This window comes from Meles meles, chromosome 10 (genome assembly GCF_922984935.1).
Source record: "Meles meles chromosome 10, mMelMel3.1 paternal haplotype, whole genome shotgun sequence".
Taxonomy (NCBI): domain Eukaryota; kingdom Metazoa; phylum Chordata; class Mammalia; order Carnivora; family Mustelidae; genus Meles; species Meles meles.
Window position 1 is genome coordinate 69538758 of NC_060075.1, and position 27413 is coordinate 69566170.

The 27413-nt window shown below is 41.9% G+C and overlaps 1 protein-coding gene across 4 annotated transcripts in view; it reads right to left on the minus strand.

Annotated features, from left to right (window-relative positions):
- DYNC1I1 (dynein cytoplasmic 1 intermediate chain 1) overlaps window positions 1-27413 on the minus strand; it is a 301726-nt gene that overhangs the window by 220994 nt on the left and 53319 nt on the right. For 3 of the 4 annotated variants that reach the window (XM_046021163.1, XM_046021165.1, XM_046021164.1), the window contains exons 5-6: window positions 23437-23496; window positions 7361-7476 (exon numbers count right to left, since the gene is read on the minus strand). In XM_046021163.1, the coding sequence (XP_045877119.1) occupies window positions 7361-7476; window positions 23437-23496 (176 nt within the window). The remainder of the gene's footprint in view (window positions 1-7360; window positions 7477-23436; window positions 23497-27413) is intronic. The other variant, XM_046021162.1, reaches the window with a different exon arrangement.

Below are 27413 nucleotides of genomic sequence, written 5' to 3' on the forward strand. Positions count from 1 at the left end.
CTCTGGTTGTGACAAACGGCTGCGTACACACACGTCTGCCAAAATCAAGAGCAAATTTTAAATTTTGTGGACTCTGGAGTACAAGCCCTTTGAATTGGCAGCCTCACCAAGTTGCTCACGTGCAAGGGACAGTGCTCGTTAGCAAATAACGGAAAAACCGAATATGGGGAAAGCTACGGAGGCTTCGGAGTAACCCCAAACCATATTCTATACTAAGCTTTGCCTGAAGAGCCACCTTTCTTTTTGCTTCTTCATCACCTTACATCAGGGCTGAGCCAGCTCTCCTGCTCTCTCTACAGCCCTTGATCATCCCACAGGGTGTCATGCCAGCAGGACCTGCAGAGGGAGCGGGGTTACATTCCATACCTGGTTAAGACAGCAGGCTAGAAGATGGGAGAAAAGCCTTGGAGTATAGAGGACCTGCTATTTCAGAAAAGTTTCTCTAGGTCTAGTGGTCTGGTAAACTTCAGAATCTATGGCAAATACACTGTTTATCTAACACTAAGAGCCATAATGCTGCATGGGCCAGAAGGGCTACCATGCACACACTCATTCCATTGGGCAGATGACTCAAAAGGCTTCTACCATTTAATGGCTATACAACTTAGAAATGATGGTCCCACTGATTGAATGATGCCCAGAGCAGACAAGTAACTCTAAAAGGGAATCACAGAAGAGGTCTTTAGACTTCACAACAGTGGTGGCAAGAATATAGGCTATACAGGAACTCAGTGGCCTTGACTCAGTGCCTGGGCCAATTACCCAACCAGAGTCAACCTAAACCCTTAGTATTGGACCATATCTTGAAAGGGTAATTAGCGAGGTCACTCACTTTCATCTTTCTCTATCATGGGAGGAGGAATCAATATCTTTTCACTAGAATAACTACTTATGCTGAATTTTCCTCCTGATTGTCATGCTTTCTCTAGGTAATGACCAGCAAACGCACAGACTTACTGAAAACTCTATGTATTGTGGGTTTCAGCTGTCTCCTTAATAATTAGCTTCTCTCGGTTGGTTTCTGCCTGTCCTCTGAGTGTGCTTTTTCAAACTTCATGTTGATTCTGTGAGTTACAGAATATCCTTTCATTCAAGTTCTTTCCTGCTTAAATCAACTATAGCTTCCAGTACTTAAAATTATGAATTCTGGAGCACCTCCCCTACCTCCTACCCTTTGATCTACTTTTATTTCTTCTATTGCCTGGCTCCTTAGGTAGACAGTTGCTATTAACCTGTGCGCTAAGTCAGGCCATCCATCCACTCCCACCCCAATTTTAAGCACTATGCCAGGCACTGCTGGTATACAGAATTAACGTGCCTCTGACCATGGACGAAGACCTATGAGAAGGTATGCCTTGAAGGATCAAGGAGATTGGATCGGTAAATGGATCTGGGAAAAGCAGTTAGTGATCTGTGATAACATATTTACTTGATATCGGGGCTATAATTTGGGTGTTAGTGATTTTCTCAGTGAAATGTACTAAGATCATGTACCTACCATGTGTGAACCTTGGAGTCAGATTTAAAAAAAAATCTCAAAACAGCTTTTGTGTCCTTAACATGAGCTTCCAGGCCCATGTTGTGCCTCATTATTCATCTTCCTGCTGTGAAGAGGCTCTTTAAGTTACCCTGAGGTTGTACAGAATATTAAAGGGACAGATACTTCATAGCAACTTTCAAGGGACAATGTTTTCATTCCATGCAAAACCTTTTACTTCTGAACTCCATCAGCACATTAACCCTAGATCTAGAGAATGTGATGTGTTGGTTAGTTAAGTGGCTAACTGGTGGTTAAACAAAGTACCAGGCCATCTTCCAAAGGTATAACATTTTATTTTCCAGTACTGTAATGAAGACGTAATCTCTTTTTGAGCCTAAAGTTCACATGATGCTCTGGGGCCCTTTTTCTCAAAGTCCCTCCCCCTTCTGTAAACTACAGATTATAGAAGTAAAGGAAATAAGACGGTGTCCACTAGTACCAAGTCTTACTCTACATTTTGTCTTTTTTATTGAATTCTGGCTTTATTTTTAGTTGTCATTTAGCACCCTTCTGTTTTCATTGGAAGGAATATTTTGGATAAATGAATTTATTTGACTGTACCACCTATGGCACTCTCCCTAGGTGCTCAAAAAAGAAGTTAACTTTTAGCATGAGGCTTCTGCTTTAGAATATCAAAACTGGCCAGTATCTATTTCAATGTGTAATTTAAATCAAGAACTAAACCATCAAAGCTCTCCTGACCCACAGCTGAAAAGAAGTTTCAGGGATAGGGAAAGCAATTATCTTTCTTTTAAGCAGAAATTTTATCAATTCAGTATACATAATATCTAAAAAAATAAAATTCTAGGGTGTCTGCATTCCTAAAAGAGCCCATCTTTTTTTTTCTTTCCTCCTTCTTTTTTTTTCGTCTTTCAAGAGACTTACCAAGATAATATGAGGTTAATATTGTTAAAGAAAATGAATGTCCTAGGAGAGGATCCCTCAATTGCTGACCTTGTTAACAAGAGGCTTGAACCCTCTATAGTTAGTTCTGAAAGAGGGTTAACACTTTAATCAAGTGTCAAAGGGGAAATGGCAGGTCTTGTTCAAGGAAGCAAAATGTAGCAGATAGCAGTATCTTTCTGGAACAGTGTCCGTTCTTGTCTACAGAACAGAAACGAAAAATAAGAGTACTGTGTGTCATCTTCACTAGGGATTTTTAATTTGCATCCAGCTGTCACCATGGCTGGTCTCCGGATACCTGCCTGTTCTTTAAATAGTAAGTTTAGACATAGAGGGTGAACCTGGGGGTCAGCTGAAGAGCTTGAGTCAAGGTTATATCACCAAAGCCTGTGTTTTCCCAACTTATCTCCAGGGGTTTCGGGTTGGGCTTCCCCCAGGAAATTATAACCCTAAGAACTGCCTGGTTTCATATTTAAGGTTCCAAATAAATATTTCCACCTAGATTCTCTGGAAAATGAATTTGGCAATTCTGTGTCAAAGAGTTATGCTCTTGGGGGCCACCAAGGTGTTGGAAGAGTTAAAACTGAACCATACACAGTTTAGAATTCAAATCTTGATCATTTTCTTTAATCACTTCACATGGAATGTGGGGAGAAGGGAGAGGAAGTGGCACAGGTGTCGATAACTAACAAGGAGTTCATACACAGTTTTTGGCAGTCCCTGTACAGTGCAAAGAGAGGGTAGGAGCAAACATCCCATTAACTGAACTCCGAATATGAAGGGAGAACCCAGGGGGAGTTCTCTTAATTGTCTCTGTGATGACTAAATGAGGCTTATTTGTGAACTTTCCCTGCTTGGAGTACAACTTTGCTCCTGTCCAGCCATCTAATGCCTGTTTGGACATAGCATATCTCACAAAAGGAAGGAAAATTTTTGATGTCATCATGCCCTTGGAGGAGTTCCCTACAAATGAGGGGCTGTCTCCTCCCCCAGGTATCTCTGGCCTGCCATGGCGAAGAGAAGATCAGGCTGGCTTTGTGGGTCTCAGCTTCTGAACTACGAAACGACGGTGTGTGGTAGATGTGAGCAGTCCAGTCTGGGAGCCGTTAGCCCCGTGCCTAAGGGTGCCTAATGCACCCGGGGAACTGCATTTTTACTTATATTTAACTTTAAAAACTGATATTTGAGTCCATTATTGAAAAGCTTTTAAATATGTTTGGAGCAACTGTGACATTTGAATCTGCTGTTTCAATTGTAAATTTTAAGAAGTCTAATTACTGTTCAAATATTTCCAATGAAAATTTAGTGTCTGGGGGCGCCTGGGGCTGAGTTGGTTAAATGTCTGCCTTCAGCTCAGGTCATGATCCTGGGGGTCCTGGGACCGAGTCCAAATCAGGCTCCCTGATCAGCGGGGAGTCTGCTTCTCCCTCTCCCTCTGTCCCTCCCTCCTGCTCATGCTCTCTCCTTCTCTCTCTCTCTCTGAAATAAATAAATACAAATCTTAAAAAAAAAAAAAAAGAAAATTTAGTGTCTGAACTGGGATATCCCCTAAAAAATACAAACCAGATTTTGGAGACTTAAAATAAAAAAAGAATGTGTAATAGCTCACTGATAATTATTATACTGACTACATATTAAAATGATAATGTTTTTAACATATTGGGTTAAATAAAACATATTATTAAAATTAATGATGACTTATTATGTTTCTTTTTTTTAAAGATTTTATTTATTTATTTGTTAGAGAGAGAAAGTGTGTGCACATGAGAGAGAGACAGGCAAATTTAGAGGACACACTTCCAACCTTCCGAATCAGAAACTCAAAAGGGGGTAGGGGTTGAGAGATCCGTGTTTAACATACACATGCTAAAGTTGGAGAACTACCTAAATTAGCCAAATGGCAATGTTAACATATCATAAGAGGTATTTTTTTTAAGATTTTATTTATTTATTTGACAGAGAGATCACAAGTAGACAGAGAGGCAGGCAGAGAGAGAGAGAGAGGAAAGCAGGCTCCCTGCTGAGCAGAGAGCCCGATGTGGGACTCGATCCCAGGACCCTGAGATCATGACCTGAGCCGAAGGCAGCGGCTTAACCCACTGAGCCACCCAGGCGCCCCCATAAGAGGTATTTTGAATGGAACACTGTAGTAGATTCTTTTACAAAGTGGAGAGCCCTTGTGAAAATATGAATAATTACCTCCTAATTTTTGCATTTTGGAAATTCTGAATTTTAATGCTGGTGTTTTTTCATAGGAAGGCACATCAAATGTCATTTGATTTAGTCTGATGTTCATTCTTGGCAATTATTTTGAAGTATGTATAGATGTGTGAGTATATATATATATATTGCTAACCTATAACTTCAGCTTATAAATTTTTACTAGGTTCACTAGTTACTGTCTCCTGTGTTCTGTTTCAGTTTAGTCAGGTCAAACCCCAACTGTAGTTCCTTCCAACTACTTCTCATTCCTTGAAAGGAGATCTCCCATGCTGAACTAAGCACCGATCAACTTGGGAAAAGTCCCTTCCCCTTCATTTTAAAGAGTAAAGTGGCAACATGGCAAAAACTTAGTGCACTGGAATTCCATTGGATATAGATGCTCTGAGATTGCTCGTTTGACTATTGTCACATTTTCCATAGTTGCAGTCTGACTTAAAAACACACATTCTTCCATATGCTATGGGCAATAATATGCCACGGATCATACATACACCAAAGCTTTAAACAGTTCCCATCCAAAAGCCTCACCGTGTCATGAAATCCAATAGTTCATCACCTCCTACCTCTGAATGGCTACTGTTTTCAGGAAAACATTGCCGTGGCTCAAGTCCCAAATCAGAAGCCAACCCAAACCTGCCATGTGGTGGATTCCACCACCCACTGCCCGTTGTGCCCCCAGTTCTCCCTCCACCAGCTCCCTTCACACAGCAGGTGAAAGGCGAGCACGGGGCACCTTTGTCAGCCAGGCAGCTGGGCAAGGGCGGGCAGCCAAAGGTCGAAGAAGCGTCTGCGGCGAGAGGACAACTTGCTGAACCCCAGTCTGAAGTTCTGCCGGTCTGGACCCATCGGGCATCGTTTAATGTCTAGAGCTGCAGGGGCTAGCTTTGAGTTCAAATCTGTATTGTGGAATTTGAACCATCGAAACACCCACTGCCACAAAAAACCCTCTATGAATCCTGTTTAACAAAACAGGAGTAACTTCTGCCAATGGCGGAGAAATAAATTCCTTCTTTCCTGCTGCTCGGACCACAGCATAACGAGGGCGCCCAAGCTCTCTCTGCAGTAATAAAACAGAATGCCCAGGCTTTTTCTTTTGATGTGTTCTAGTTTCAAAGTTGAGAGTCGAGGCCTTTTCATCCTTAATTTATCTTCCCTTGTAAATATGTCTGTACCCCTTCCAATATCTGCAGTCTACACATTTTCAAAATAGAATTCACTCCTTCTCCTATTTCAGCTGTATAACTTTAGGTTATGGGTCAGATTTTCGGCTAAATAAACATACCTCAGGCTACAGCTCTGCAAATACCTCTGGCAGCAAATTAACTCAAACAAATGTTTTGGTTGGGTGGTGAGGTTGTTTTTTAATAATCTTTCTGATCTGCCTGGAGGTCCAAGGATAGACTAGGTGAACTCCCAAAGGCTTTTCTAACTCTGTGTTTGCTGCCACTTTAATATGCAGTTCTTGAAGTCTGGCGAAGTGACTGGTTTAAAATTTCACCACGAGAGGGTGCTCCTTGTTTGCTTCTAATAGTCCTTTCACTCTCAGATTTGAAAGATTAGTCGCCAGACTCACCCAGCAGCAGCCCGCATCACCCAGGAAAGGTTTCCAGAAGCCCTGTAGGGAGCGGTCTACTTCAAGGCACCAGATTTCACTTTGGATATTACGTGCTTGGAACCCAAACTGAAAAGCTCTGTAGCTCGCACCAACCAAACTGCACGAATACATACATTCACTGTGAACCAAGCAAGGCATGCAAATCATTTTTCATTCTCGTGCTTCTGTTCAGTATTTACTACATAACAACCACGAACCCGGAACTCTCCCACTCTCTTCACCACACCAAACAATAAAATACCACAAAGTAAAAAGAGAATTTGCCTGGCTATACCGATAATGCTCTTTTCCAAGGAGGCAAACTCCTCTTATCCGAAGTATGCACCTATCCCTCTTCTGCTTACACGGTATTTCTTGTTTCTCGGGGGAGCATTTTATCAGCTTCAATTTCTCTTAGAGGATTATTTGACTGACTGGGATGTGTATGTGAATTTTCCAACCGATGTTTTCCGGTAGGCACAAAGAAGCATAGAGATTTTAACTGGTTTTAAATTTTAAATGGTAAGAAACTCTGATGTGTTTTCAAAGTCAATCACTAATCAGCCAAGTGTATGTATAAAGTGTCAGATTAAAGATTTTTGGCTGTGTGAGCTGTGAGTGCTCTGTCACAGCCTCTCGACCCTTCGATTACAGCAAGAAAGGAGCCACACAGACTACGGACACCAACGACTAGGTGTGGTTGTGTCCCGAAACACTTGATTTTGAGGAACAGGTGGGGTGCTGCTATTTGCTGACTCCTGAAAATGATGCCTCTTAATTTTCACACTGTTCTTACTGATTAAATTCAGAAAAGTTTCTAGTATGCTACCTTGTGATGATTTTCCCCCTTCATACAGTTTGACAAAATGTCAAAGTCATCCATTTTAAAGTTCACGGGTCCTTTGGCGGAGTACCATTGGACTCCCTGTCCAGAGCTTTTAAAATCTGTGCCAAAGGAGTCTTAAGACTTTCATAGTGTGTCATTATGTTTATGTCCTGGGAAGATCTGTTATGGTAAGATATAAAATAAACCAGAAGGATACGACACTGGCAATCTCTCCCAGAGACAACATGGAAAGCAAACAAAAGACAGAGTTTACCTTCAGACTGATGTGTAGCCAGGGGAGTCTGGGTCTCCTTGGAGTAGGACACAACTTCCCTGGGCAGGAAATCCACTTGGGTAACCTTTGACACGCCAAGCCTGTGTAGTCTTCGCCTGTGAGTGACAAAGGACAAAAGCTCAAGGGAGGAAGACATTCCTTGCAGAAGAGCGATCAGTAATAATACACAGGACCAACACAAATCTCAGCCTGCAAGTTCTCAGGGCAAGTGGCTGGGTCATAAACCAGGACAGGCCTTGGGATGGCATCTGGGGCATGTGGCTTCTCGTCCCACTTTGGTCCTAATTTGTTGGTGATGTCAGGTGGGTCCCTCATGCTGACCCTCAGTCTATCTGTAAGACGAGGTCTTGATCTAGCTCAGAGAAGACCCCTTCCATTTGGAGCACATTTGATTTTGCTTGATTTAAATTTACAAAGAGAATTTTCATTGGTAATAGGAAATCTTAGCCTGTTATGTGCAATGGACAAAGGAAAAATAATGATTGTCAAGTCAGAAGAAAAGAAAGATGATTTCTGAGTGGAGTAGCACGTTTGCCATGATAGTAATGAGAGGATCATGCCAAGGGGGAGTGGGACACTTCTCAGTTCTCCAAGGAGGAGATAACAGCGATCAGCATGCGAATTTGCTTAAAGATATCACCACAGCATAGGCGGGCGAAGAGGGCGCTGGGCTAAGAGTGATAAAGGTTTGGCTTGGAATTCCCGCAACCAATCTGTGACCACGTGAAAACTCATTTCTGAATATTTACGTCACACTTCAGGTCTTTTTAACATCTGCAGGGTCCTCAGTCCTTGCGACACCTCTGTGAGGCAGAGGGAAAGATGTTATCGCCATTTCCATTACAGATGAGGAAAGGGAAGTGCTGTGTAAGAGACATGTGCAAGTACACGCAACTCACAAATGGTAGAACCAGGGCCAAAACACTGCTGGCCTGAGTCCTGCTCCAGTGCCTTTTCCACCAAGCCAGCTCTTCCCTGGGGTTCTTAATGGTGGATTCTGAGCTACTGCAAACATCTAAAGTGCCTCCCGAGTCACCCAGGAAAACTCCAAATCATGGAGGCAGCAGAGTCTGGTGGCTAAGCACATGGACTCCAGCCCTCGCTTCCGAACTGTGTGATCTTGAACAAGACACCTAACCGCTCTGTGCCTCTGTTTTGTCATCTGTAAAATGGAGAGATTACTAGTACTTGCTATTGGGATTTTATCTGTACTATATGCATAGAATGCATGTACTGCATATATATTATGTGCACATATGTGCGTCATTTACACGTGTACCTTAAAACAATTTCTGGAACATTAGTTTTCACCAATAGATTTAGTACTAGCATGCGATATATTCTACCGTGTTTCTGAAAAATTTCTGGGCATAGAGTATGTACGTGTGTCTCTGTAGGAAAGGAGGGAAGGTGAAAAACACACAACTCAACAGCTTCTAGAGGGAATCCTAACTACGTTCCCTAGCTTTCTAGGACCCATCTCTAGTCATATTATTGTTTCTAATTATTACTAGCAGATGGCACAGACTCATTGTATTTTTAGTTCTAGTAGTAATAATAAAATGAAAGATCATGCACATAACAGCTAGAAACTTCCATGTACGATTTCCCAAGCATTCTGGGAAAACAAAATTTTCTTCTTTTCTGTGAGTCACGCAAACAACTGAGGGCTAAGATGTGCCCAGAGCAGAAATAAACAGACACAGGTTTAGAGAACAAGCTTGCTTGGCCCCCTCTGAAGTCTCAACAAGCCCCACACAGGCCTGGGCCTCACGGGCCTCATTCACTCCGAAGTGTGGGCCCCCAAAGAGGGTCAGGCTGGGTTCCTGACCCTCCAGGCAGCCTCCTCACACAGAATTAGCAGAAAATACACAGATATGCTAGAAACGAAGTTGCCAAACAAAGTAAAAGGCTCAAAGTTTCAAAGTAGGAAATTCAGGTATTAGTTGAACATCAGAAAAGAACATTTTCTTTGCTGAAATGGGTCTTTCTTGAAGCAGTTGAAAAAACAAAGCATGAGCAGACACCCCAGGACCGGTGGGGGTGCTGCCTTTCCTGCTGTTGCATAGCCCAGAGCAGTCTTCTATTTTATTTTATTTATTTTTTTAAAGATTTTATTAATTTATTTGACAGAGAGAGAGATTACAAGTAGGCAGAGAAGCAGACAGAGAGAGAGGAGGAAGCAGGCTCCCCGCGGAGCAGAGAGCCCGATGCGGGGCTCGATCCCAGGACCCTGAGATCATGACCCGAGCTGAAGGCAGCGGCTCAATCCACTGAGCCACCCAGGCGCCCCCCAGAGCAGTCTTCTGAAGGTCCGAGAGGACAGGCTGCCTCACTCAAGGAGAGAGATGGCAGGGAGACATGTGGACATATTCAACACAGGTGTACTGAAATTACACCATTTCAGTTCTTTTAAAAAAAGGATTTTATTTAAGAGAAGGGAGGGTTCAGAGGAGGAGGGAGAGGATCTCCAGCAGACTCCATGCTGAGCGCAGAGCCCGATGTGGGGCTCCATTCCACAACCCCGAGGTCGTGACCTGAGCCAAAACCAAGAGTCAGAACCTTGACTCACTGAGGCCCCCAGGTGCCCCACTGATCCCACCATTTCCATTGGGGTCACTCCTGGCATGAAGAGATCACCCCGGATCCTTGACTTCTATGGGCATCTGTGCAAGGCACTAGAAGGTACCCACACCTGCAGGCAGGGATTCCAGGGCTTCTAACTAACAGGAGGGAAGCCATAGGCCTATCTTGTTGGGTAACCAGCAGCAGGCACTGGAAATAGGCAGTGGACGTGTAACTTGATAATCCACCACGGCAAATCAAAAGCAACTGGTAAGACAGTACAGCATAAGGCTTAAGTCATGTACTCATTGAGAAACGAATTTCAGTTCAAATCTATGCTTGGCCACTTCCCAGCCAAATGGCCAGTGCAAGCTTTGGACAAGCTTCTTATCTATAAAACGGGTACATGTCATTAGGTGGCTGTGAAGAGCAAATGAAGCTAAAACTTGTCAAAGCACTTACTTTTGAGCCTGGCACATAGTATGCGCTCCTGACTTAAGTGTCTCTACTCTTAATTTATCTTTCTGGTTGATTATCATAATGATTATATTTGTTTTAAAAAATCAGAGAAGGCAGATTTATGAATGCTCTAACTAAAAGAGTCTTTAAGATAGGGGCACCTGGGTGGCTCAGTGTGTTAAGCCTCTGCCTTCGGCTCAGGTCATGATCTCAAGGTCTTAGGATCAAGCCCCATGCCTGGCTCTTTGCTCAGCAGGTAGCCTGTTTCCCCCCCCCCCCCCTCTGCCTGCCTCTCTGTCTATTTGTGATCTCTCTCTCTGTGTCCAAAAAAAAAAAAAAGAAGCTTTGGAGATTTCCTCTGTCAATGAGACGTAAGAATCACACTACTAATTTCTTTGTATGGGCACATGTGTAGTTTTTGCTGGTTGGAAGAGTCTATTTTCTTTTCCTTTCACTGAAAGTACTTTTACCCTGAAACTTCTCTGCTTTCAAAACTTATCTTGTATAAGTGAGCTTTTCTTACTAAACAAAATACTTTATTTTCTCAATAGTTATTGAAAAGTTTCAACCGGTCCCTCACTGACCCTGTGTTTGACAGCTCAGGGTCCCAACTCCACCCAAGCCGTCAAGAAGAACTAAAAGTCTAGTTGTGATCACGTGATCCTCCCAATGTGTCCATCAGTTGGTACATTGGTAATAAACTTGTGGATGATTTGGTCTCAAATTTTAAAGCAATCCCTTATAACACTTCTTGCAGTAATTCTGACAGATTACTGTGTCTTTCCATGAAGTCTCCATGTTGATTAAGCTGCCTTTGTATCAGATGCTTTTACTCTTTGTGGCTATTTTGCTGTTGCTTTAGTAACTATGTAGTTATAATGCATATAAAAATTTTTCATATATTTATCTTATTTTATCCTCATTATAATTTTACATCATATTCCGATTTTACACCTGAGAAAATTGAGGTTCAGTGATGTGAAATCATTTGCTCAAAATCACAAAAGTAGTAAGTGACCAACTCAGGCCTTGGCTCTGTCAAACTGCAAGTCCAAGGACTATGTTCTTAGAAACTATTCTCTGTTGACCTTGTTCTCTTTTTCCTTGTGCTTTACGAGCATCGCCTTAGTGAGGCGTACTCTTAAAACCTAACAGAGTAGAGGGCCAAGCACCTCTGTTCATTTTATAAGCATGAGAAAGGATTCCTGAGACATGGCCAGGCCTCAAGTATCAGAACATACTAGAAGGATAGTGTTTGCCAGGTGAGAACCACGCAGTCGTTCCCAGTCCTAGCTGGTTCAGAAAGGCTGGCCAGGAGGTGGCACCCTTCCACAGCAAAGACCTTCCTCTTCAGCGTGCTCTCTGAGTCCTCAATTCTGAGTCTGCCCTGGATACATCTTAGGGCCTGCACGTCAGGGGATCCAGAATCCATCCATTTGTACAACCCTGTGATCGAGGTCTTCCTCAACTTCCTCTTTTGTAGAAAAACATTTCTACGATTTTATCGGCTGACAAGATTGTTCTAAACTATGTTTAAGAGATGAAGTAGCCAGTAGTTATTTTCTTTAAAAGTCTGAACTTTGAGGGTGCCTGGGTGGCTCAGTTGTTAAGTCTGCCTTTGGTTTAGGTTATGATCCCAGGGTCCTGGGATTGAGCCCCAAACCGGGCTCCCTGCTCGGCAGGAAGCCTGCCTTTCCCTCTCCCATCCCCTCTCCCCTGCTTGTGTTCCCTCTCTCGCTGTGTCTCTGTCAAATAAATATATAAAATCTTTTCTAAAAAAGCATGAACTTTGAGCATTATATTTATTTTTAGTCAAGACTTACCAGTTCATAATTCTTTTATACAAGGATGCAAATTAAACTGCTTAGCAAAAGAGGGGGGAGAAAAAACCCACTGTAGCACTCATGCTACTTTGATTCCTTTTCCTTCTAAGTAGGCTATCAATTCCACACCGACTCTTTGGTCCTGGCTCTGGGATAGCTTTGCTGCCCACCCAGCACCTCTCCTGCAGAGCTCATCGTCTTATCACTGTGGGGCAGCTACGTCTGCCACAGCCCCTTGTCTGGCCAGGGCAGTCACCTCTTCCCATGCCTCACATGGCTGCAAACGTACTCATTCCTTACTGATTCAGCTCTGCACCTTGGTCCTCAGTTCAGCTTCAGGTACAGAGCGGGCACTAAATAAATGTGTGAGGAAGAGAGAGAAGACTAGAAGAAGGAAGGAAGGAAAGAAAAGGAAGAAAAAGGAAGAAGGCATCATACAGAAATGTACATTGAGCCTCTGTCAAATGCCATGGCAGATGTGGCATATTATTAAATTATACCCTATATTTTTCACCTTGATCATTTATTCCAAAATAAGAGGTTTTAATAGAACTTTAAATGTACTGAATTAAACATGTATCATATTCTAAATTGCCATAAGAAAGCAATTCAATGTCACTTAAGAAGTACAAGAAGGCCTCTTATATTTGGATTCACCATGACCAGTCTAAGAAATCTAGAGAGAACCTGGATGGGAGAAATCCCAGAGCAGTGGATCCCAAGGTGTGGTCCCTGACCAGCAGCCACAGCACCGCGTGGGAACAGGTTAGAATGCAAATTCACAGGCCCCACCTGAACTGCATGGGACAGAATCTCTGGGATCAGGGTCTAGTGATTCTGATGCTCACTAGGCCTGAGTACCACTGAGTTGGAAATACTGGGCAACGTGTGGAAACAGAGACTTCACTGCTTAGCCAGATTGATCTGGGACTCCCCAACCCGTGGCCAAATCCTAGAGGCTAAGGCCTTAGTCCAATTGAAAGGGGAGGATGCCCCTGGCATAGTACTGCTGTACTGTCTCCACTGAACTCATAAAGGAACCCGACAATATCAGAGAACTGGCTTCAGACAGTCAAAGCTTTAAGTGAGATGGTTGTCATAAGAATTTCACAGATACCATCAGCTAATTCTTAAAAGTCTGTTTATATCAGAGTGAATGATTCATTTTGTAATTCATCATCAATATTGGGAAGTAAAGATGCAAGACAGAGCATGACAGGAGTAAGATTTTTCTTTCCCCTAATGTCACAATGCAAACATCTGTACGAAGACACAGAAAAGCCAGAGTAAAAGTATATTTCAGGCACCTAAGCAGCTCTACAAAGTTACAAATTGTGAATCACAAAGGGCTCTTAATCGTAATCTTGGAATAGCAGTCTCAGAGTGTTCGGTGGCTGGACATCATAAAGCTAGATGACAGACTGATTAGATCCAGCGGCAGGAGAGGAGTGGCTGTGGATAAGCTAGCAGTCGGAAGCCTAAGCTGATAAAAAGCCAGTTTGTGGCCTCAAAAGCCAGGAAACCAAAAAGGGTCACTGCAATAATGGGAAGTCTGGAGCAGGGAAGAGACTTGGACTCATGTAGATCAAATCATGAGCAGATCTTCTCAGGGACAAGGAGTTATTGAGCCAGATGCCAAAGTGGGTCAAGGCTAAGGAATACAGGAATGTCTTCACTGGACCCACACTCAGTCCTGCTGGGTTTTGTTCTTGCTTATTTGCATGTGAGTATTTCATCCCATGATATATTAATGGTGCTGCCAAAGAAATTTTCTAGTGCTGCTTCTAAAATTCTTCAAGGTTTCTCTCAAAGAAGATTCCCCAAGACAGCAAGAATGGTAATGGTTCCATTTTTTTCCTTGTCCAAACAGCTTATGTGGGTATGTACAGTGTCTTTGACAACTGGCAAAGGAACTGCTTCAGCCACCGTCATTATCAGCAACCACAAACAGTTCCGGAAGCATGGCACTATGCCAGATCCTAATATTACAGGCAGAAAAAGAAGTCGAACATATACATCAAAAGGCAAATAGGAACGAAAGGTAGAAAATAATAAGAGTCAATATGAGTGATTCATACAGTAAGTGGGACAGGGGAGTGTCAAGGGCAGATTACTGTGTGCTTCAATAAATGAAGGAAGTTTCACTGCGATTGCAGGTCTGATGTGAGTCTTGAAGGACAGGCAGGAGCTGGTCCAGTGCAAAGATCTGGAGACCAAATTCACATTTTGTACCTGAGAGACTAGATTTTCAGAAGAGAAGTTTTAAACTGAAGAGCAATAGATCAATTTTATGGAGGTACACTGAGACCAGACTCTTAGAGCTTAAAATCATCGGCTAAAGAACTTGAACTTCATGCTGTGGATAATAAGAAATTACTGACAGTCACTGTTACAGAAACTGACAGCTGCAAAGGAATATTAGTATATCAACCACGTGAAGAATGGTGTCTCAATCTCTCTCTTTGACAAGGGAGGGACCAGAGATTATGTGTGGGACCTTAGAAGCTGAGTATACGGGAACTGACAAAGGATCTGTAAACAAAGTGGGGGATGGGTTCAGCAACCAAACAGAGAATCCAGGCGAGCATTAATTCATAGGAGGCAGCCAGAGACACGGTTACTGGATTTGCGAATGATGGTCTAACAAATGTAGACTTGGTCCAAGGTGGCGATGGCCCTGGGAACAGAAAGGACATCCTATAGTTTGGTGACTCTGGAAGAGGATGAAGGGTAGACCTTAACAGTTTATGGAGGGTACAGCAAAAGGAATCGATTGGTGATTCTTTCAAGCCCTCAGGCATGAAGGGAGGAAAAGTGAATGGTGTGAGTATAAGACACAGGGGAATCCAGAGAAAGACAGGCTTTGGGGTTAAAGGTGAGTACTTCAGTGGATGAGCTTGTAGTGAGGGGTTCTCCAATTCTATGTGATATAAGACAAAACAGAAAATATGGCCATTGGAGCCACCCAATGAGAGCCCGTATGAGAAAATGCTGCATCCACAGAAGGAATATGGGGAGCCACACAAAAACTCATGCAGTATGGAAGAGGTTTAAACAATGGTAAAGGTTATTAATTTGTTCTCCAAACACCATACTGTAGCACGGTTAGGTGTGAAGGTGCGACGTCTCAAGGACTGATACCTACGGTTGGGAAGGGGACACCACACAGAGGAAAGGCGACACTGGGGCATCACACAATGGAAGTGAACCTGGCCTTGCAGCTTCTCCTCACACGCCGTTTATCACCCGGGTTCCGAGTGGGTGTTTTCCCCCAAGGACTGGGAAGCAACCTGATCTTCCCTGATTACTTCAAAAAAGAGGGGTTTCCATTTTCTGTGTTCGCATTTTAAAAAATCATCTGAGGAGGTATTTATTTCGTTTCCATGATATTTACTTCTTACTGTGCAGAGATATTAGTTTGGCAGCTGAAGTATTTTTCCTGAACAGAAGCAAATGTCAAGTCTGGCTCAGTCAACAGGCACAGCCAAAGGGTTTGCCTTGAATTTCATACGAGTAAATCCTGCAAATTTCCGGGAGGAGAGAGAAGTTGGAATGGTCCTGGTTACAGTCGAGCTTGTCTGGACCAGGGGAGGCTTGACGGAACCCAAACAGCATAACCTATCACGTGCCCGCTTTACAAAGGAAGTTGAAAGCTTAGAATTATAAGGACAGAAGGCACAGAAGTGTGTTTTCTCTAATATTACGTAAAAAGATTAAATAATGATAAAAACTTGATAGAAAAGGCATTTTATTGATTCCATATTCATGAGAAGCCTGCTGTAGAAGTTGCAATTTAAAGCTATAAAATTATACAATACTTTAAGTCCCTTAGTACCAAAGTATAAGCACATACCCTTGCCAACTGGCTATATTCACTTTTCTGAAGTGGAATAAAAAAAGAATATAGTTTTATGAAAATCCTGTTGCTACTGTGAAACAGAAACTATTCTCAAGAACATTGCTTACTCAATGTTCTTGAGGACATAGAACAAAGACTGGCAGATAGCAGGCAGCTTCCCAAGAAAGGTTTGAGAACTGGATAAACGAGTAGCATACGAAGTAAGTAAGTAAAGTACTTCTCCCACTCTTGTGACAACATTGTAACTGGTTCTGTTAAATCGAATTTATAAGGTTTTTCATGGATCAAAATTTATTCTCTATTTAGAGATTCTGAAATGCATTTTACCATTACCCTTTGATACACACACGCATTATAAGTTGCTGTTCTATATTTCCATTTCTGTAGAAAGTGTGATTAGGCGTTATTAAAAAGGCAGAGACTATCCATTTGCTCAAGAACACAACTCACACTATTCTTAAGAAAATACTAGATGCTGTTACACGGAAAACCTTAAGATTTAATTCAAACCAGAGATCTAAAGATAAATTCAAACCAGATCTAAAGATAATGTATAAGACCATTTGACAAAGCCTGAGAAATAAGGAAAAAGAGGGTTACTTCACCAAAGGATAATGAAGTTATTACTGTTCTGTTAGGCCAATGGAAATTATTTTAAAATGTGAAAAGTCCTCTAAAACTGCCTGGCTTGATTTTCTCAAACACCTACCACCATCCTGAAGAATATATGTTTTCCTAGTGCCTTCGTGGAGCTGGTTTAATTTCTGTTCTTGACAGAGTGATCTCTCTTTTTCACCACAGCAGTTTGGGAATGGTGCCTGGTGGATTCAGGAGGAATACTCACCCTCTCTTGCAGCCAACAATAAAGAGAAACTTGAGAGAAAGAAGAGATCATCGCCTTCTACCAATGTCTCCCAAGTGTGGAAGGCATCCCTACGTTCCTCCTTCAGGCAAGGAGTCGCCAATTCCCTCACAGCTTCAGTTTTTTCTCATTCTCAATTTGCTTCCAAATATTTTAAAAACTCCACCAGTAATTCAATATACTATGATGTGGAGGAAATATAATTGTGAGGGGTCAATAAAATCAGAAGGCACCAAACAGTCCTGTATGTTATTGGGTTTCAGTTTTGAGTGAAGGGCCACAAAATACCATTTGCTCATTGATATCTATTCATCATGGAGCATCTTTGCTTCCGTCCTAGCCCCACACCTTTTATGCTGACTCAGCACAGCTCCCTAAAGACTGACAGTCTCACGGTGCTATTTGTACTTAAGTTTTCCTCATAAAACAACAAAAATATTTAAGATAGAATCCCTTTTTCAAATTTCTCTTTTGCAACCCCAAATTTCACTTCCCAGCCTATTCAGACTTTTTTTTTCCATTCTGTGAACTTTTACTCTTTTTTATCCTCTTATTTCATTCTCTATTTCTATCATCTTCAATTCACTTGATTTATTACAACAACCTAATAAAGTAAAGCATTTTGGGTGCTGTCATAGTATTTGCCTGGTTAAAAGCAAAACAAAACAAAACAAAATCAAAAAGCAAAAGAATAAAAAAAATAACAGAGTCAAACTTACATTCTCATTTTATTTGTAATTTTCTTGAGGGTTTTTTTTCTGAATGCGTTATCATCTCCCTTATTTCTCTACATTTTCATTTGATCGAGTAAACATACAAGATAATACACAAATCAGAATCAAGTGACACAGTATTTGTGCTTTTAGCAAAGTTGGAGTAATAGAAACCAGATTTACTCTCCACCTGAAACAACCAAAAGTGGGGAGGGCAGCAATTTAAATGAAACAACAGTTTGTAAGATACTGGAGGTCAGGCAACAAAGAACTGTGATGTACAAGAGAGGGGAAACAGAAGATGATTCTGCTAAGTGCCCCAGCTTACTGCATTGAGAGAATTCTCAGGCCACGTTGCAGGGAAGAAATCCACATGAAATCTAACAGGCTCCCTAAGTTCAGGAGATGGAGCGGAGAGTCTAGGGAGACCAAAGCAGCTCGAATTGACAGGACAAAATAATAGAAAGTAAAACTGCACAAAGAGAAAACTCCAAAGATCTTCTAAGGATTGCCTTTGAGGAATTCAGCTTAGTACTGACTCAGTGCAAGTATGTGAGGAAACTATCTGAGGCCAAGGAAAGAACTACCTAAAAAAATCAAAGGTAAGAGTTCTGGGCACTCACACAGGAAAAGGAGTAGTGCCTGTCCCTCCCACTCGGCTAGAAAACAAGATTTAGGAGCCATTGTGTGAAACCCACGTTAAGTGTCTTGCCTCAATAGCAGGAACTAATTAGCCCGAGGCTGAGCCCTGCTCCAGTCCCAACTAACAAATCTTGAAGGAAAGACTTTAATGGATCAAACCATTGCCAAGTGAATTAACTATACCTCAGAACAAATCTCAAGAAGATTTACAGAAATTCAAATACATTCAATACCTAACAAACTAATATTCACAATGTCTGCAATCAACCAAAGATAAGCAGACCTGCAAAGAAGCAGGGGGAAAAATGACTATAATGAAAAGATATAAGTCAGTCAACTGAAACTGACCCAGAACTAATACAAATGATGGGCTAGCAAGCAAGGCTATCAAAGCAGTTACTAAAACTGGATTTCAAGTATTAAAAAGTTAAGTAGAAACATGTAAGCTTTTTTTAAAGACCCAAATTGAACTTCTAGAGTTGAAAATCACAATGTATGAAATTAAAAATTCACTGAGTAGTCTTGATGGAATACTAAATATTGCAAAATAGAAGAGTAGTGAACACACACACACACACACACAAAACAAGGGAAACTATCCAAAATAAAACACAGATAGAAAAGAAAAATAAGTACAGAGCAATCTAACTGTGGGAAAATTTCAAGTTATGTAATATACATGTGATTTGAGTTCCCAGAAGGAACAGAAGGAACAGAAAAAAAAAAATTTGAATATTTGACCATTATTTAATGGTCAGGTTTTTCTAGATTTGTTGAAAACTGTACACCAAACGATCCAAAGAATATTAGTAACATAAAGTAAGTGTGAACAAATTAAAAGGACCCCAATAATACAAAATATGTTCTCAGGGCACCTGGTGGCTCAGTAGGTTAAGAAGCTGACTCTTGATTTTGGCTCAGGTCATGATCTCAGGGCTGTGAGATCGAGCCCTATGTCAGGTTCTGGGTTCAGCGCAGAGTCTGCCTCTCTCCTTCTCTCACTCTCCTAACCCCTCTCCTGCCTCCTCTCTCAAATAAGTAAACAAATAACTCTTTTAAAAAATACGTTCTCTAACCACAGTCGAATTGATCAGTAACAGAAAGATCTATAGAAAATCCCCAAATAGGTGGAAACTAAATAACGTACTTCCAAATAACTCATCAGTTGAAGAGAAAATAAAAAGGAAAACTGGAAAGTATTTTGAACTAAATGAAAATGACAAAAATATACCAAAATTCGCAAGATCCACTAACTAGTACTTACGGGTAATTTTATAGCACTACCCACCTATAGTAGAAATGAAGAAAGATCTCAAGTCAATGGCCTCTGCTTCCACTTTAAGAAACTCAAGAAGGAAAACCATATTAAATATAAAGTAAGCAGAAGGAATAATATCAGAATAGGAATCAGTGAAATAGAAAATAGAAAAATAGAGAAAACCAATGAAACCAAATGCTGGTCCTTTAAGAATATCAATAAAATTGATAAATCTCTAGCCATACCAGAAAAAAGGACATAAGATAAAATTTGCCAATATCAAGAATGAGAGGATGACTATATCTATAGATTCTGCAGATATTTAAAAGATAATAAAGGAATCCACACACAGTTTTAGGTCAATAATTTTGCCAATGGAGATAAAATGGACATATTACTTCAAAGACACAAACTGCCAAAGCTCACGCAGAAAAATACAGATCACTTCAATAGGTCCACACTATTAAAGTTACTGAATTTATATTTTTAAATTTCCCCCCACGATAAAAACCCCAAATTCAAATGGTTTCATAAGAGATTGTATTCTACCACCTATTTAAGAAATCCCTGAATATTGAAATTATGTCACCAAAAGCATGATCCACAAAAGACAAATTTGTAAGTTGGAATTTGTCAAAATTAAACAGGTTTGTTTTCCTAAAGACACAGTTAAGAGAATGAAAAAGACAAGCCACAAATGCAGAGAAAATATTTACAAACTATTTATCAGATAAAGGATTGTATCCCAAAATATGTAAAGAAGTGACGGATTGTATATTGGCTAATTGAATTTAAATAAAGAAAAGATAAATTAAAAAATATGTAAAGAACTCCCAAAATTCTAAAATGAGAAAACAAATAAACAATAAGGGCAAAAGATTTAAGCAGACATTTCATCAGAGAAGATATTCAAGTGGCAAAGAAGCACATAAAGAGATATTCAACACCATTAGTCACTGGGGAAATGCAAATTAAAACCACAATGAGATACTACTACACTCCTTTAATAGTGGTTAAAAAAACAGTAATTAAAAAAAAATCCAAATCAAGTGTCATCAAGGATGGGGAGGGACTGAGGATCTCATGCGCTGCTGGTAAGAATGTATAACACTAAAACCACTCTGAAAATACCTTGACCATCTCTTAAGTTAAAGGTACATCCACTGTATGATTCAGCCATTCAATCTGGTGATATTTGCCCAAAAGAATGGAAAGTGTATGTCTATAAAATGACCTGTACATGAAGGTTCATCAGTTTTATTTGTAATGGGCAGAAAACCTGGCAACAACCCAAATACACACCAAAAAGTGGCCGATGAACAAACTGGCATGTCTATATGATGGACCACTCCAGAACAAGGCATGAATTACTGATACACACCTCACACGGACGAACCTCAAAATAGCTATTGAGTGAAAGAAGTCAGTCAGAAGCATACCCACCACATGGTTTCATTTATTCTATATTCCAGGAAATGTAAATGAAAGTGTAGTGACAGAAAGCAGATCAGCTGTTTTGGGGGATGGGGAGAAGCAGTGTGAGGATTACAAAGGGATGTGTGGAAACTTACAGGGATAAGGAATATGTTTGTTATCTTGGTCATGGTGATGGTTTCATAGATGTGCACACATGTTACCTCAACTTGAACACTTTAAATGTGTGCAGTTATTTTTTAGTCAATTATACTTTAATAAAGCTGTTTTTAAAAATGTCCACTATATTTAAATTAAAAGAGCAATCTCGTGACAGAGCAAGCTCTGGGCTATGATCAACCCCACGCCAAGGATCACGAAGAGGAAATAAAATTATCTCTAGAAAAATCTTGTTGCCTGAGGTATAGCTTATCAAACTGTGTATGAGGGGAAGGCTGCCCTGCACGTAAGGACTATCAGAAACGGGAAATTTTCATTAATCAGTATTTAAAATTGTAACCTGACTAAAATAATCTCCTCTCTCAAATATTCTCTGCGTGCTCCTTACAAGCTCTCCACGACGGACCACTCCGTGGTTGAGAAAATATCATCTCTCATCTCTCTTGGATCCCTGGGCCGGCTCTGAAGCAAAATGTGGCAGGCAAGGTGGGAGCCACAGATATGCCATCTCCCCAGAATAAGTCACGAGTTTTAATCTGCATAGTCAACTGCATTTTTGCCTGGAAAACACATCTAAATGGGAAAATTCCCAACTGTTCCACATCAGCAAGTGTAATTTAGCAAGGCCACAATCTGTCTAAAAATCTGTTAAGTGCATAGGCTAGAGTCTCTGCCAGTTCCATCATCCATTTTTTTTTTTTAAAGATTTATTTATTTGACAGAGAGAGAGATCACAAGTAGGCAGAGAGGCAGGCAGAGAGAGAGAGGAGGAAGCAGGCTCCCCGCAGAGCAGAGAGCCTGACTCGGGGCTCAATCCCAGGACCCTGAGATCATGACCTGAGCCGAAGGCAGCGGCTTAATCCCCTGAGCCACCCAGGCGCCCCCCATCATCCATTTTTTAAAAACACAATGAAATACTGAAGGACTGCACTCTGAAATTCCTCTGAATTGTAACACACTATATGTTCATGTTCCTTTGCTTGATTTAAGCCATATTTCTTGGTTATTCAAATGATAAAAATTGAAACATGATATACAATGAACTACAGAACTAAATAGTTCATACTATTTACACGAAGGGCCAGCCAGGGGCAGATGACATTGAACCTGACGCCCAGACAGTCCTCCAACCTCGTGTCCACCTACAGTAGGCACGGACACTGATGGAAACCCACAGATAACGTGCCCACGAATCTTGGGAATTCAGAATAAATGATAACTAAATAAACAAATAAATGCCCACTTTGAGATGCATTGGCTTAAATATAGAAAGAAGAAAAATGATACTCTTGTAAAACACTCTAATAAAATGTGCTAGTCACATACCGAGGTACCCAGTGGCATAATGGCAAATGTCTCTTAACGGCTGCGAAAACAAGGGAGCGTGCCCCTGGTTTGTGACATTTGCCAGTTGTTACGGTGTAACTACTCCCACCGTGGCTGATTTCAAGCGGATTTCACTGAATGCAAAGTTGGGAAGAGACCCAAATGGACCGGATCTCCTGAGCTTGAGCATGAGCTGGTACAAACACCCAATTGCAAATATATTATGCACCCCGACAGCTAACTTCATCTTACAAGAGAAGTACTCCTTTTCTAAGACAGACTTGTGTGTTTTATTCTTTGGGGAAAATTTTTCCGTTCTGGAACTATCTTTTAACCTGGGATGGTACATTTCCTTCAGGGGAAAAAAAAAATCTTTACAATGTAGAGGACCTCATCCATCATAGAATATTTGCAACTTCTTAATACTGAGAAATGCAACAAATTTGCTTTTTCTTTAACAAGAATCTTTATGTGTTCAAACTTATTTTAAATTAAATGCTTATTGTGAGTCCCCAAAAAAGTGAAAAGAAAAGGAAACGAACAAAGACAGGACATTTTAATACCAATTTTAAACAAAAATTAACCCAAGGCAACTTGTTAGTAGAGGGGAAGGATGATTAGGATCTAGTCAAGTGTAGCTCCCACCCCAGAACGCACACACCCCAGCTTGAAGCCGAGGTGTGGGTGTATGTTTGTATCTTGGGTTCAGGGGAGTATCATTTTGCGATAATAGGAATTTAGAAGGAGAAATCAAAAGCCACCTTTTTGTGGTGTTTTCCACAAAGAGAGACTTTCTTCAAGGTTTCACATTATAAGGAAACTAATGGAAGGAAATAAACTTATCAAACTGGAAGCTCAACAGAAGGGGGGAAACCTGGGAAAGGACAGCTCCAGCATTTCAACACAAGTGTCGCAAAGAAATAATAAAAGGAGTAACAAAAGAGCAGACATATACCCAAGTTCTGAGTCTGACTGCAGCTGGAGCACTGAGGGGTCTGTGTCCCACTGCAGGGTCCTAATCGTGCAGCACAAAGGAAAAAGAACACAGAGAATTAACAAAAGGGGAGGAAAACAAACCAAACCAAACCATGTCATTCATCGAGGCAATGGCATATACAATACATACACAGAACATCTCCCCACTCCCCCCCGCCCCTCCATCCCCAGATGCTAGGAAGACCCCATGAATATCAAGTGACAAAAGGAAGCAAGGAATCGTCCCTCCCTTTGAATGTCTGTTTGCGACTGGAAGCTGTGGTTGTTTTCACCGAGGGAAGCCCAGAGCTAACTACTCAAATTCTACATACCTCCTCACCCCTTTTTTTGTTTTGTTTTGTTTTGTTCTGTTTTCTACTCAAGCTGGACTGATTTGAGCATGTAAACTGGTTCATGTTTCTCGGACACCCCAGAGCCCATTCACACCTGGGAGCACCAAGCATCTCTCATGGGGTGAAAAGAACCAAAGGCAAGGCGGCAAATGGGTGAGAGCCAGAGCGTCTGGGGGAGGCGGTCAGGCCAGGTGGAGCCTGCCGTCAGGTTCCTCTGCTCAAATTCTGGCTTCTTCAGGTCCGTTACTGCAAGAACAAGGCACTGGATTTTGAGGCTCATGGGTATTTTGGTGTTTTTTTATTTATATATTACACTGAGATGATCACTGATAATGTCATTTGTCTCAAGATGCCGGGGGTCTCTTACATCGTTTAAATATTTCACAAGAGACAACACAAAGTCTCACCAGTTAGCAAGGCATTCGGTTTTCCGTGTTATTTCTCCTTCAAAATAAAGGGGGATAAAGCAGCTCTTCTAGAAACAGAGTGCATACAGGAACCTTTCCCGAAGCCTGTCCGTATGCTTCATCTCAGCAAGGCCCACAGGCCACGATCCCCAGCCTCTCCTGGAGCTTGTCGGAAGCACGGACTACAGGCTCACCACAGACTCGCTGACTGCACATGGCAGTTCAGTAAAGTCCCAGGCCATCTGCAGGCACCCTGAAGTTTGAGAAGCCCTCCTCATCTTCCTTGTCTGTGCAGACTTACCGTGGCTTATGAGACAATTCAATTTTAGTGTGACCTGGCCTGTAGCCATCTTCCAAACTTACGTTTAACCACGCTCTCCTCCCTCCCTGTGTCCTGTTGGATGTCCTGCCCCCCTAAGAGTGTCTGTGTGTCTTCCCTCAAATGCCATCTGCTCAGAGAGGGTTTCCTCCCCTCACTACGTTGTAGCACTTCCTTCATCCCCTTCCCTTATACTGCTTTCCTTTCTTCATAACACCCATGTTTTTTTTTTAATTATACATCCATTTATGTACTACCATTTGCTGTTTGATCCAGATTTGAGCCTCAAAATGGGGGGATCCCCAGATTACAGAGATGCACCTAGAAAAGTACCCGGCATCCACACTTATATAATACAGTAGTCGTTCAACGCATGGATGAATGGATGGCTAGATGGATGGTCTTTCTCTGATTTTCTACAGGGATAACATGCAATTATACCTACAAAGCTCCAAGCAACTCTTTGATAGACAGAAGCTTTTGGGGATGCCTGGGTGGCTCAGCTGGTTAAGGGTCTGTTTTCAGTTCAGGTCATGATCCCAGGGTTCTAGAATCGAGTCTTGCATCCGGCTCCCTGCTCAGCAGGGAGCCTGCTTCTCCCTCTGCTTATGCCTGTGCCTTCTCTCTTTCTGACCAAAAAAATAAAAAATAAAAATCTCAAAAAAAAAGTAGCTTTTCTTCTTACTAGCATGTTCACCCCGTATCTACTCTTGAGATTTCTCTGAGTCAAACCTTACGTGTGTGACGATGCCATTTAAGTTCCTCTTCCTGAGGCAGCAGAATGCAGGTCACAGCTGCCCTTACCAGCTCCGGCTGTGCTCCTGTCCTCTTAGGAACATTCCGAAACCTGACAACTCAAGTCCAGGGAGAACACGAACCTGCTGCTACTCCTCAGATGCGCGCTTCTCAAATCTCAGCGCACACACGCGTACTTGGGAACACCGTCTGAGCATGCAGATTCTGGTTTAGTAGGTCTGTGACATTTCTCACAGGCTCCAGGGATTATAGATGTTGCCGGTCTGCGGACCACACTTGGAGTAGCAAGGTCTTGTCTTAGATCAGTGGTTCTCAGACTCTGACAGGGATCGGAATGATATGGAGGGCTTATGCTAAAATACAGAATGCTGATCTCCAACTCCAGAAATTCCGATTCAGTGGGGCAAGGGTGCATTTGTACTCTAACAAGTTTCCAGGTAAGGCTTATAGCTGACCCTGGAGCCACGTTTGCAGAATGACTAGGCCAGATTAGTGCTTTCCTTAGTCAGCAGGAGACAGCGTCACTGATCCACAAATATGTCAGCCTCTAAACCCGTGATTAACTCAAGCCTGGCCTAAGGCCCAGGCCCCTTTCCAACCAATTACATCAGAATGTGCAGAGCGAGACCCAAGCATCTGTATTTCGGAAAATTCTCCAGGTGATTCTAAATGTGCAGTCAAGGATGAGGACCCCTGCTCCCGACTCTCTCTGCTCGAGGAAAGCAAGACCTTCCAGGTTCTGGGCATGGATTCCTTCCCCTTGTTGGCGAATGTAATGGTTATAAATAGTGCAAGTAACAGACTCCATTACAGTGATTCACGGTGGCTGTTCACATGTCCCTGGGGATCAAACCTTTCCTCTTTAAGGGCATTTCTTTGGCTATAGACAGAGCAACAGCTTCTGGCTCCAGCTGGCTGTGAGGAGCATTCCCCTGTAAGGGGTGGGGTCAGCTACTTTGCCCTCAATTTGCCTGGAGGTTTCGGATGGGAGGACCTTGTTTGACCTTTTCCACTTCTGCCAGGCAGGTGAAGAATGCAGCTGCTCCCAGGTGGTCTGGTCTGGCTGTCCTGTTACTTATCGGACAGATCATCTGAACTCACTGTATGCTTAAGAAGTAAAAATGATGATTCCATCAGAGTCACTCACTTAAGGAGTCAACAGATCAGCAGTCCAAGGTTGGCACTGATTCAGGCAGAGCAACCAAGGTGGTCTCTGTAACCGACCCACCGCAGTCCTGCCTCCCAGTCACACATATATTATTCGGTGAAAGAAGAAGTCATCATCAGCAATGAGCAGCGAGGTAAGGTGTCAAGCCAACGATGCAATCAAGTATGCTAGTTTTATTGTCTTCTCATTTTCCCCATTGTTATCTGTGGGGTGTCTTGTACAGAATGCACTTTCTCTTAGAAAAAGCACTTAAGGGGCACCTGGGTGGCTCAGTGGGCTAAAGCCTCTGCCTTCGGCTCAGGTCATGATCCCAGGATCCTGGAATGGAGCCCCATATTCGGCTCTCTGCTCAGCAGGGAGCCTGCTTCCTTCCCTTCTCTCTCTCTGTCTGCCTCTCTGCCTACTTGTGATCTCTCTCTGTCAAATAGATAAATAAAATCTTTAAAAAAAAAAAAAGAAAAAGCACTTAAAACCAATACATCAAATGGGCAAATGTTATTTGTGTCTCCAAGGGTCACCTAGAAATGTGTATTGAATGTTTGCTGAATTCCTTCTGTGCAAGCTTGCAGAGAAACTTTCCTATGGGTGGCAGGACCTTGGACAGGGCCCCACCTGTTCCGGGAGGTGAGAGGAAGGCATTTGGGCTTGGCTCCACTGTGTGTGCTGAGGAAGGTTTCTGACCTTGGCAAAAGGAGGAGGCAGCCTAGAGACCCTTTAAAGCTTTTTTTCCTGCCTGATATTTGAAAACATCAGATGATTAAACTGCCTTTCATTTCTTTCTTCTCCAATTGGTATACTTTTATAACAAATCAACATACACCTTACTTCCCAAACATCTTAGTATCAAGCTAGTGTATCACTGAAAATAAAATGATGGTTTCCCCTACACCTTCTTGGGCAATTTGAAATTATGGGTTGTTTTTTTTTTAATGAAAAGAAGGAGTGAAATCATAA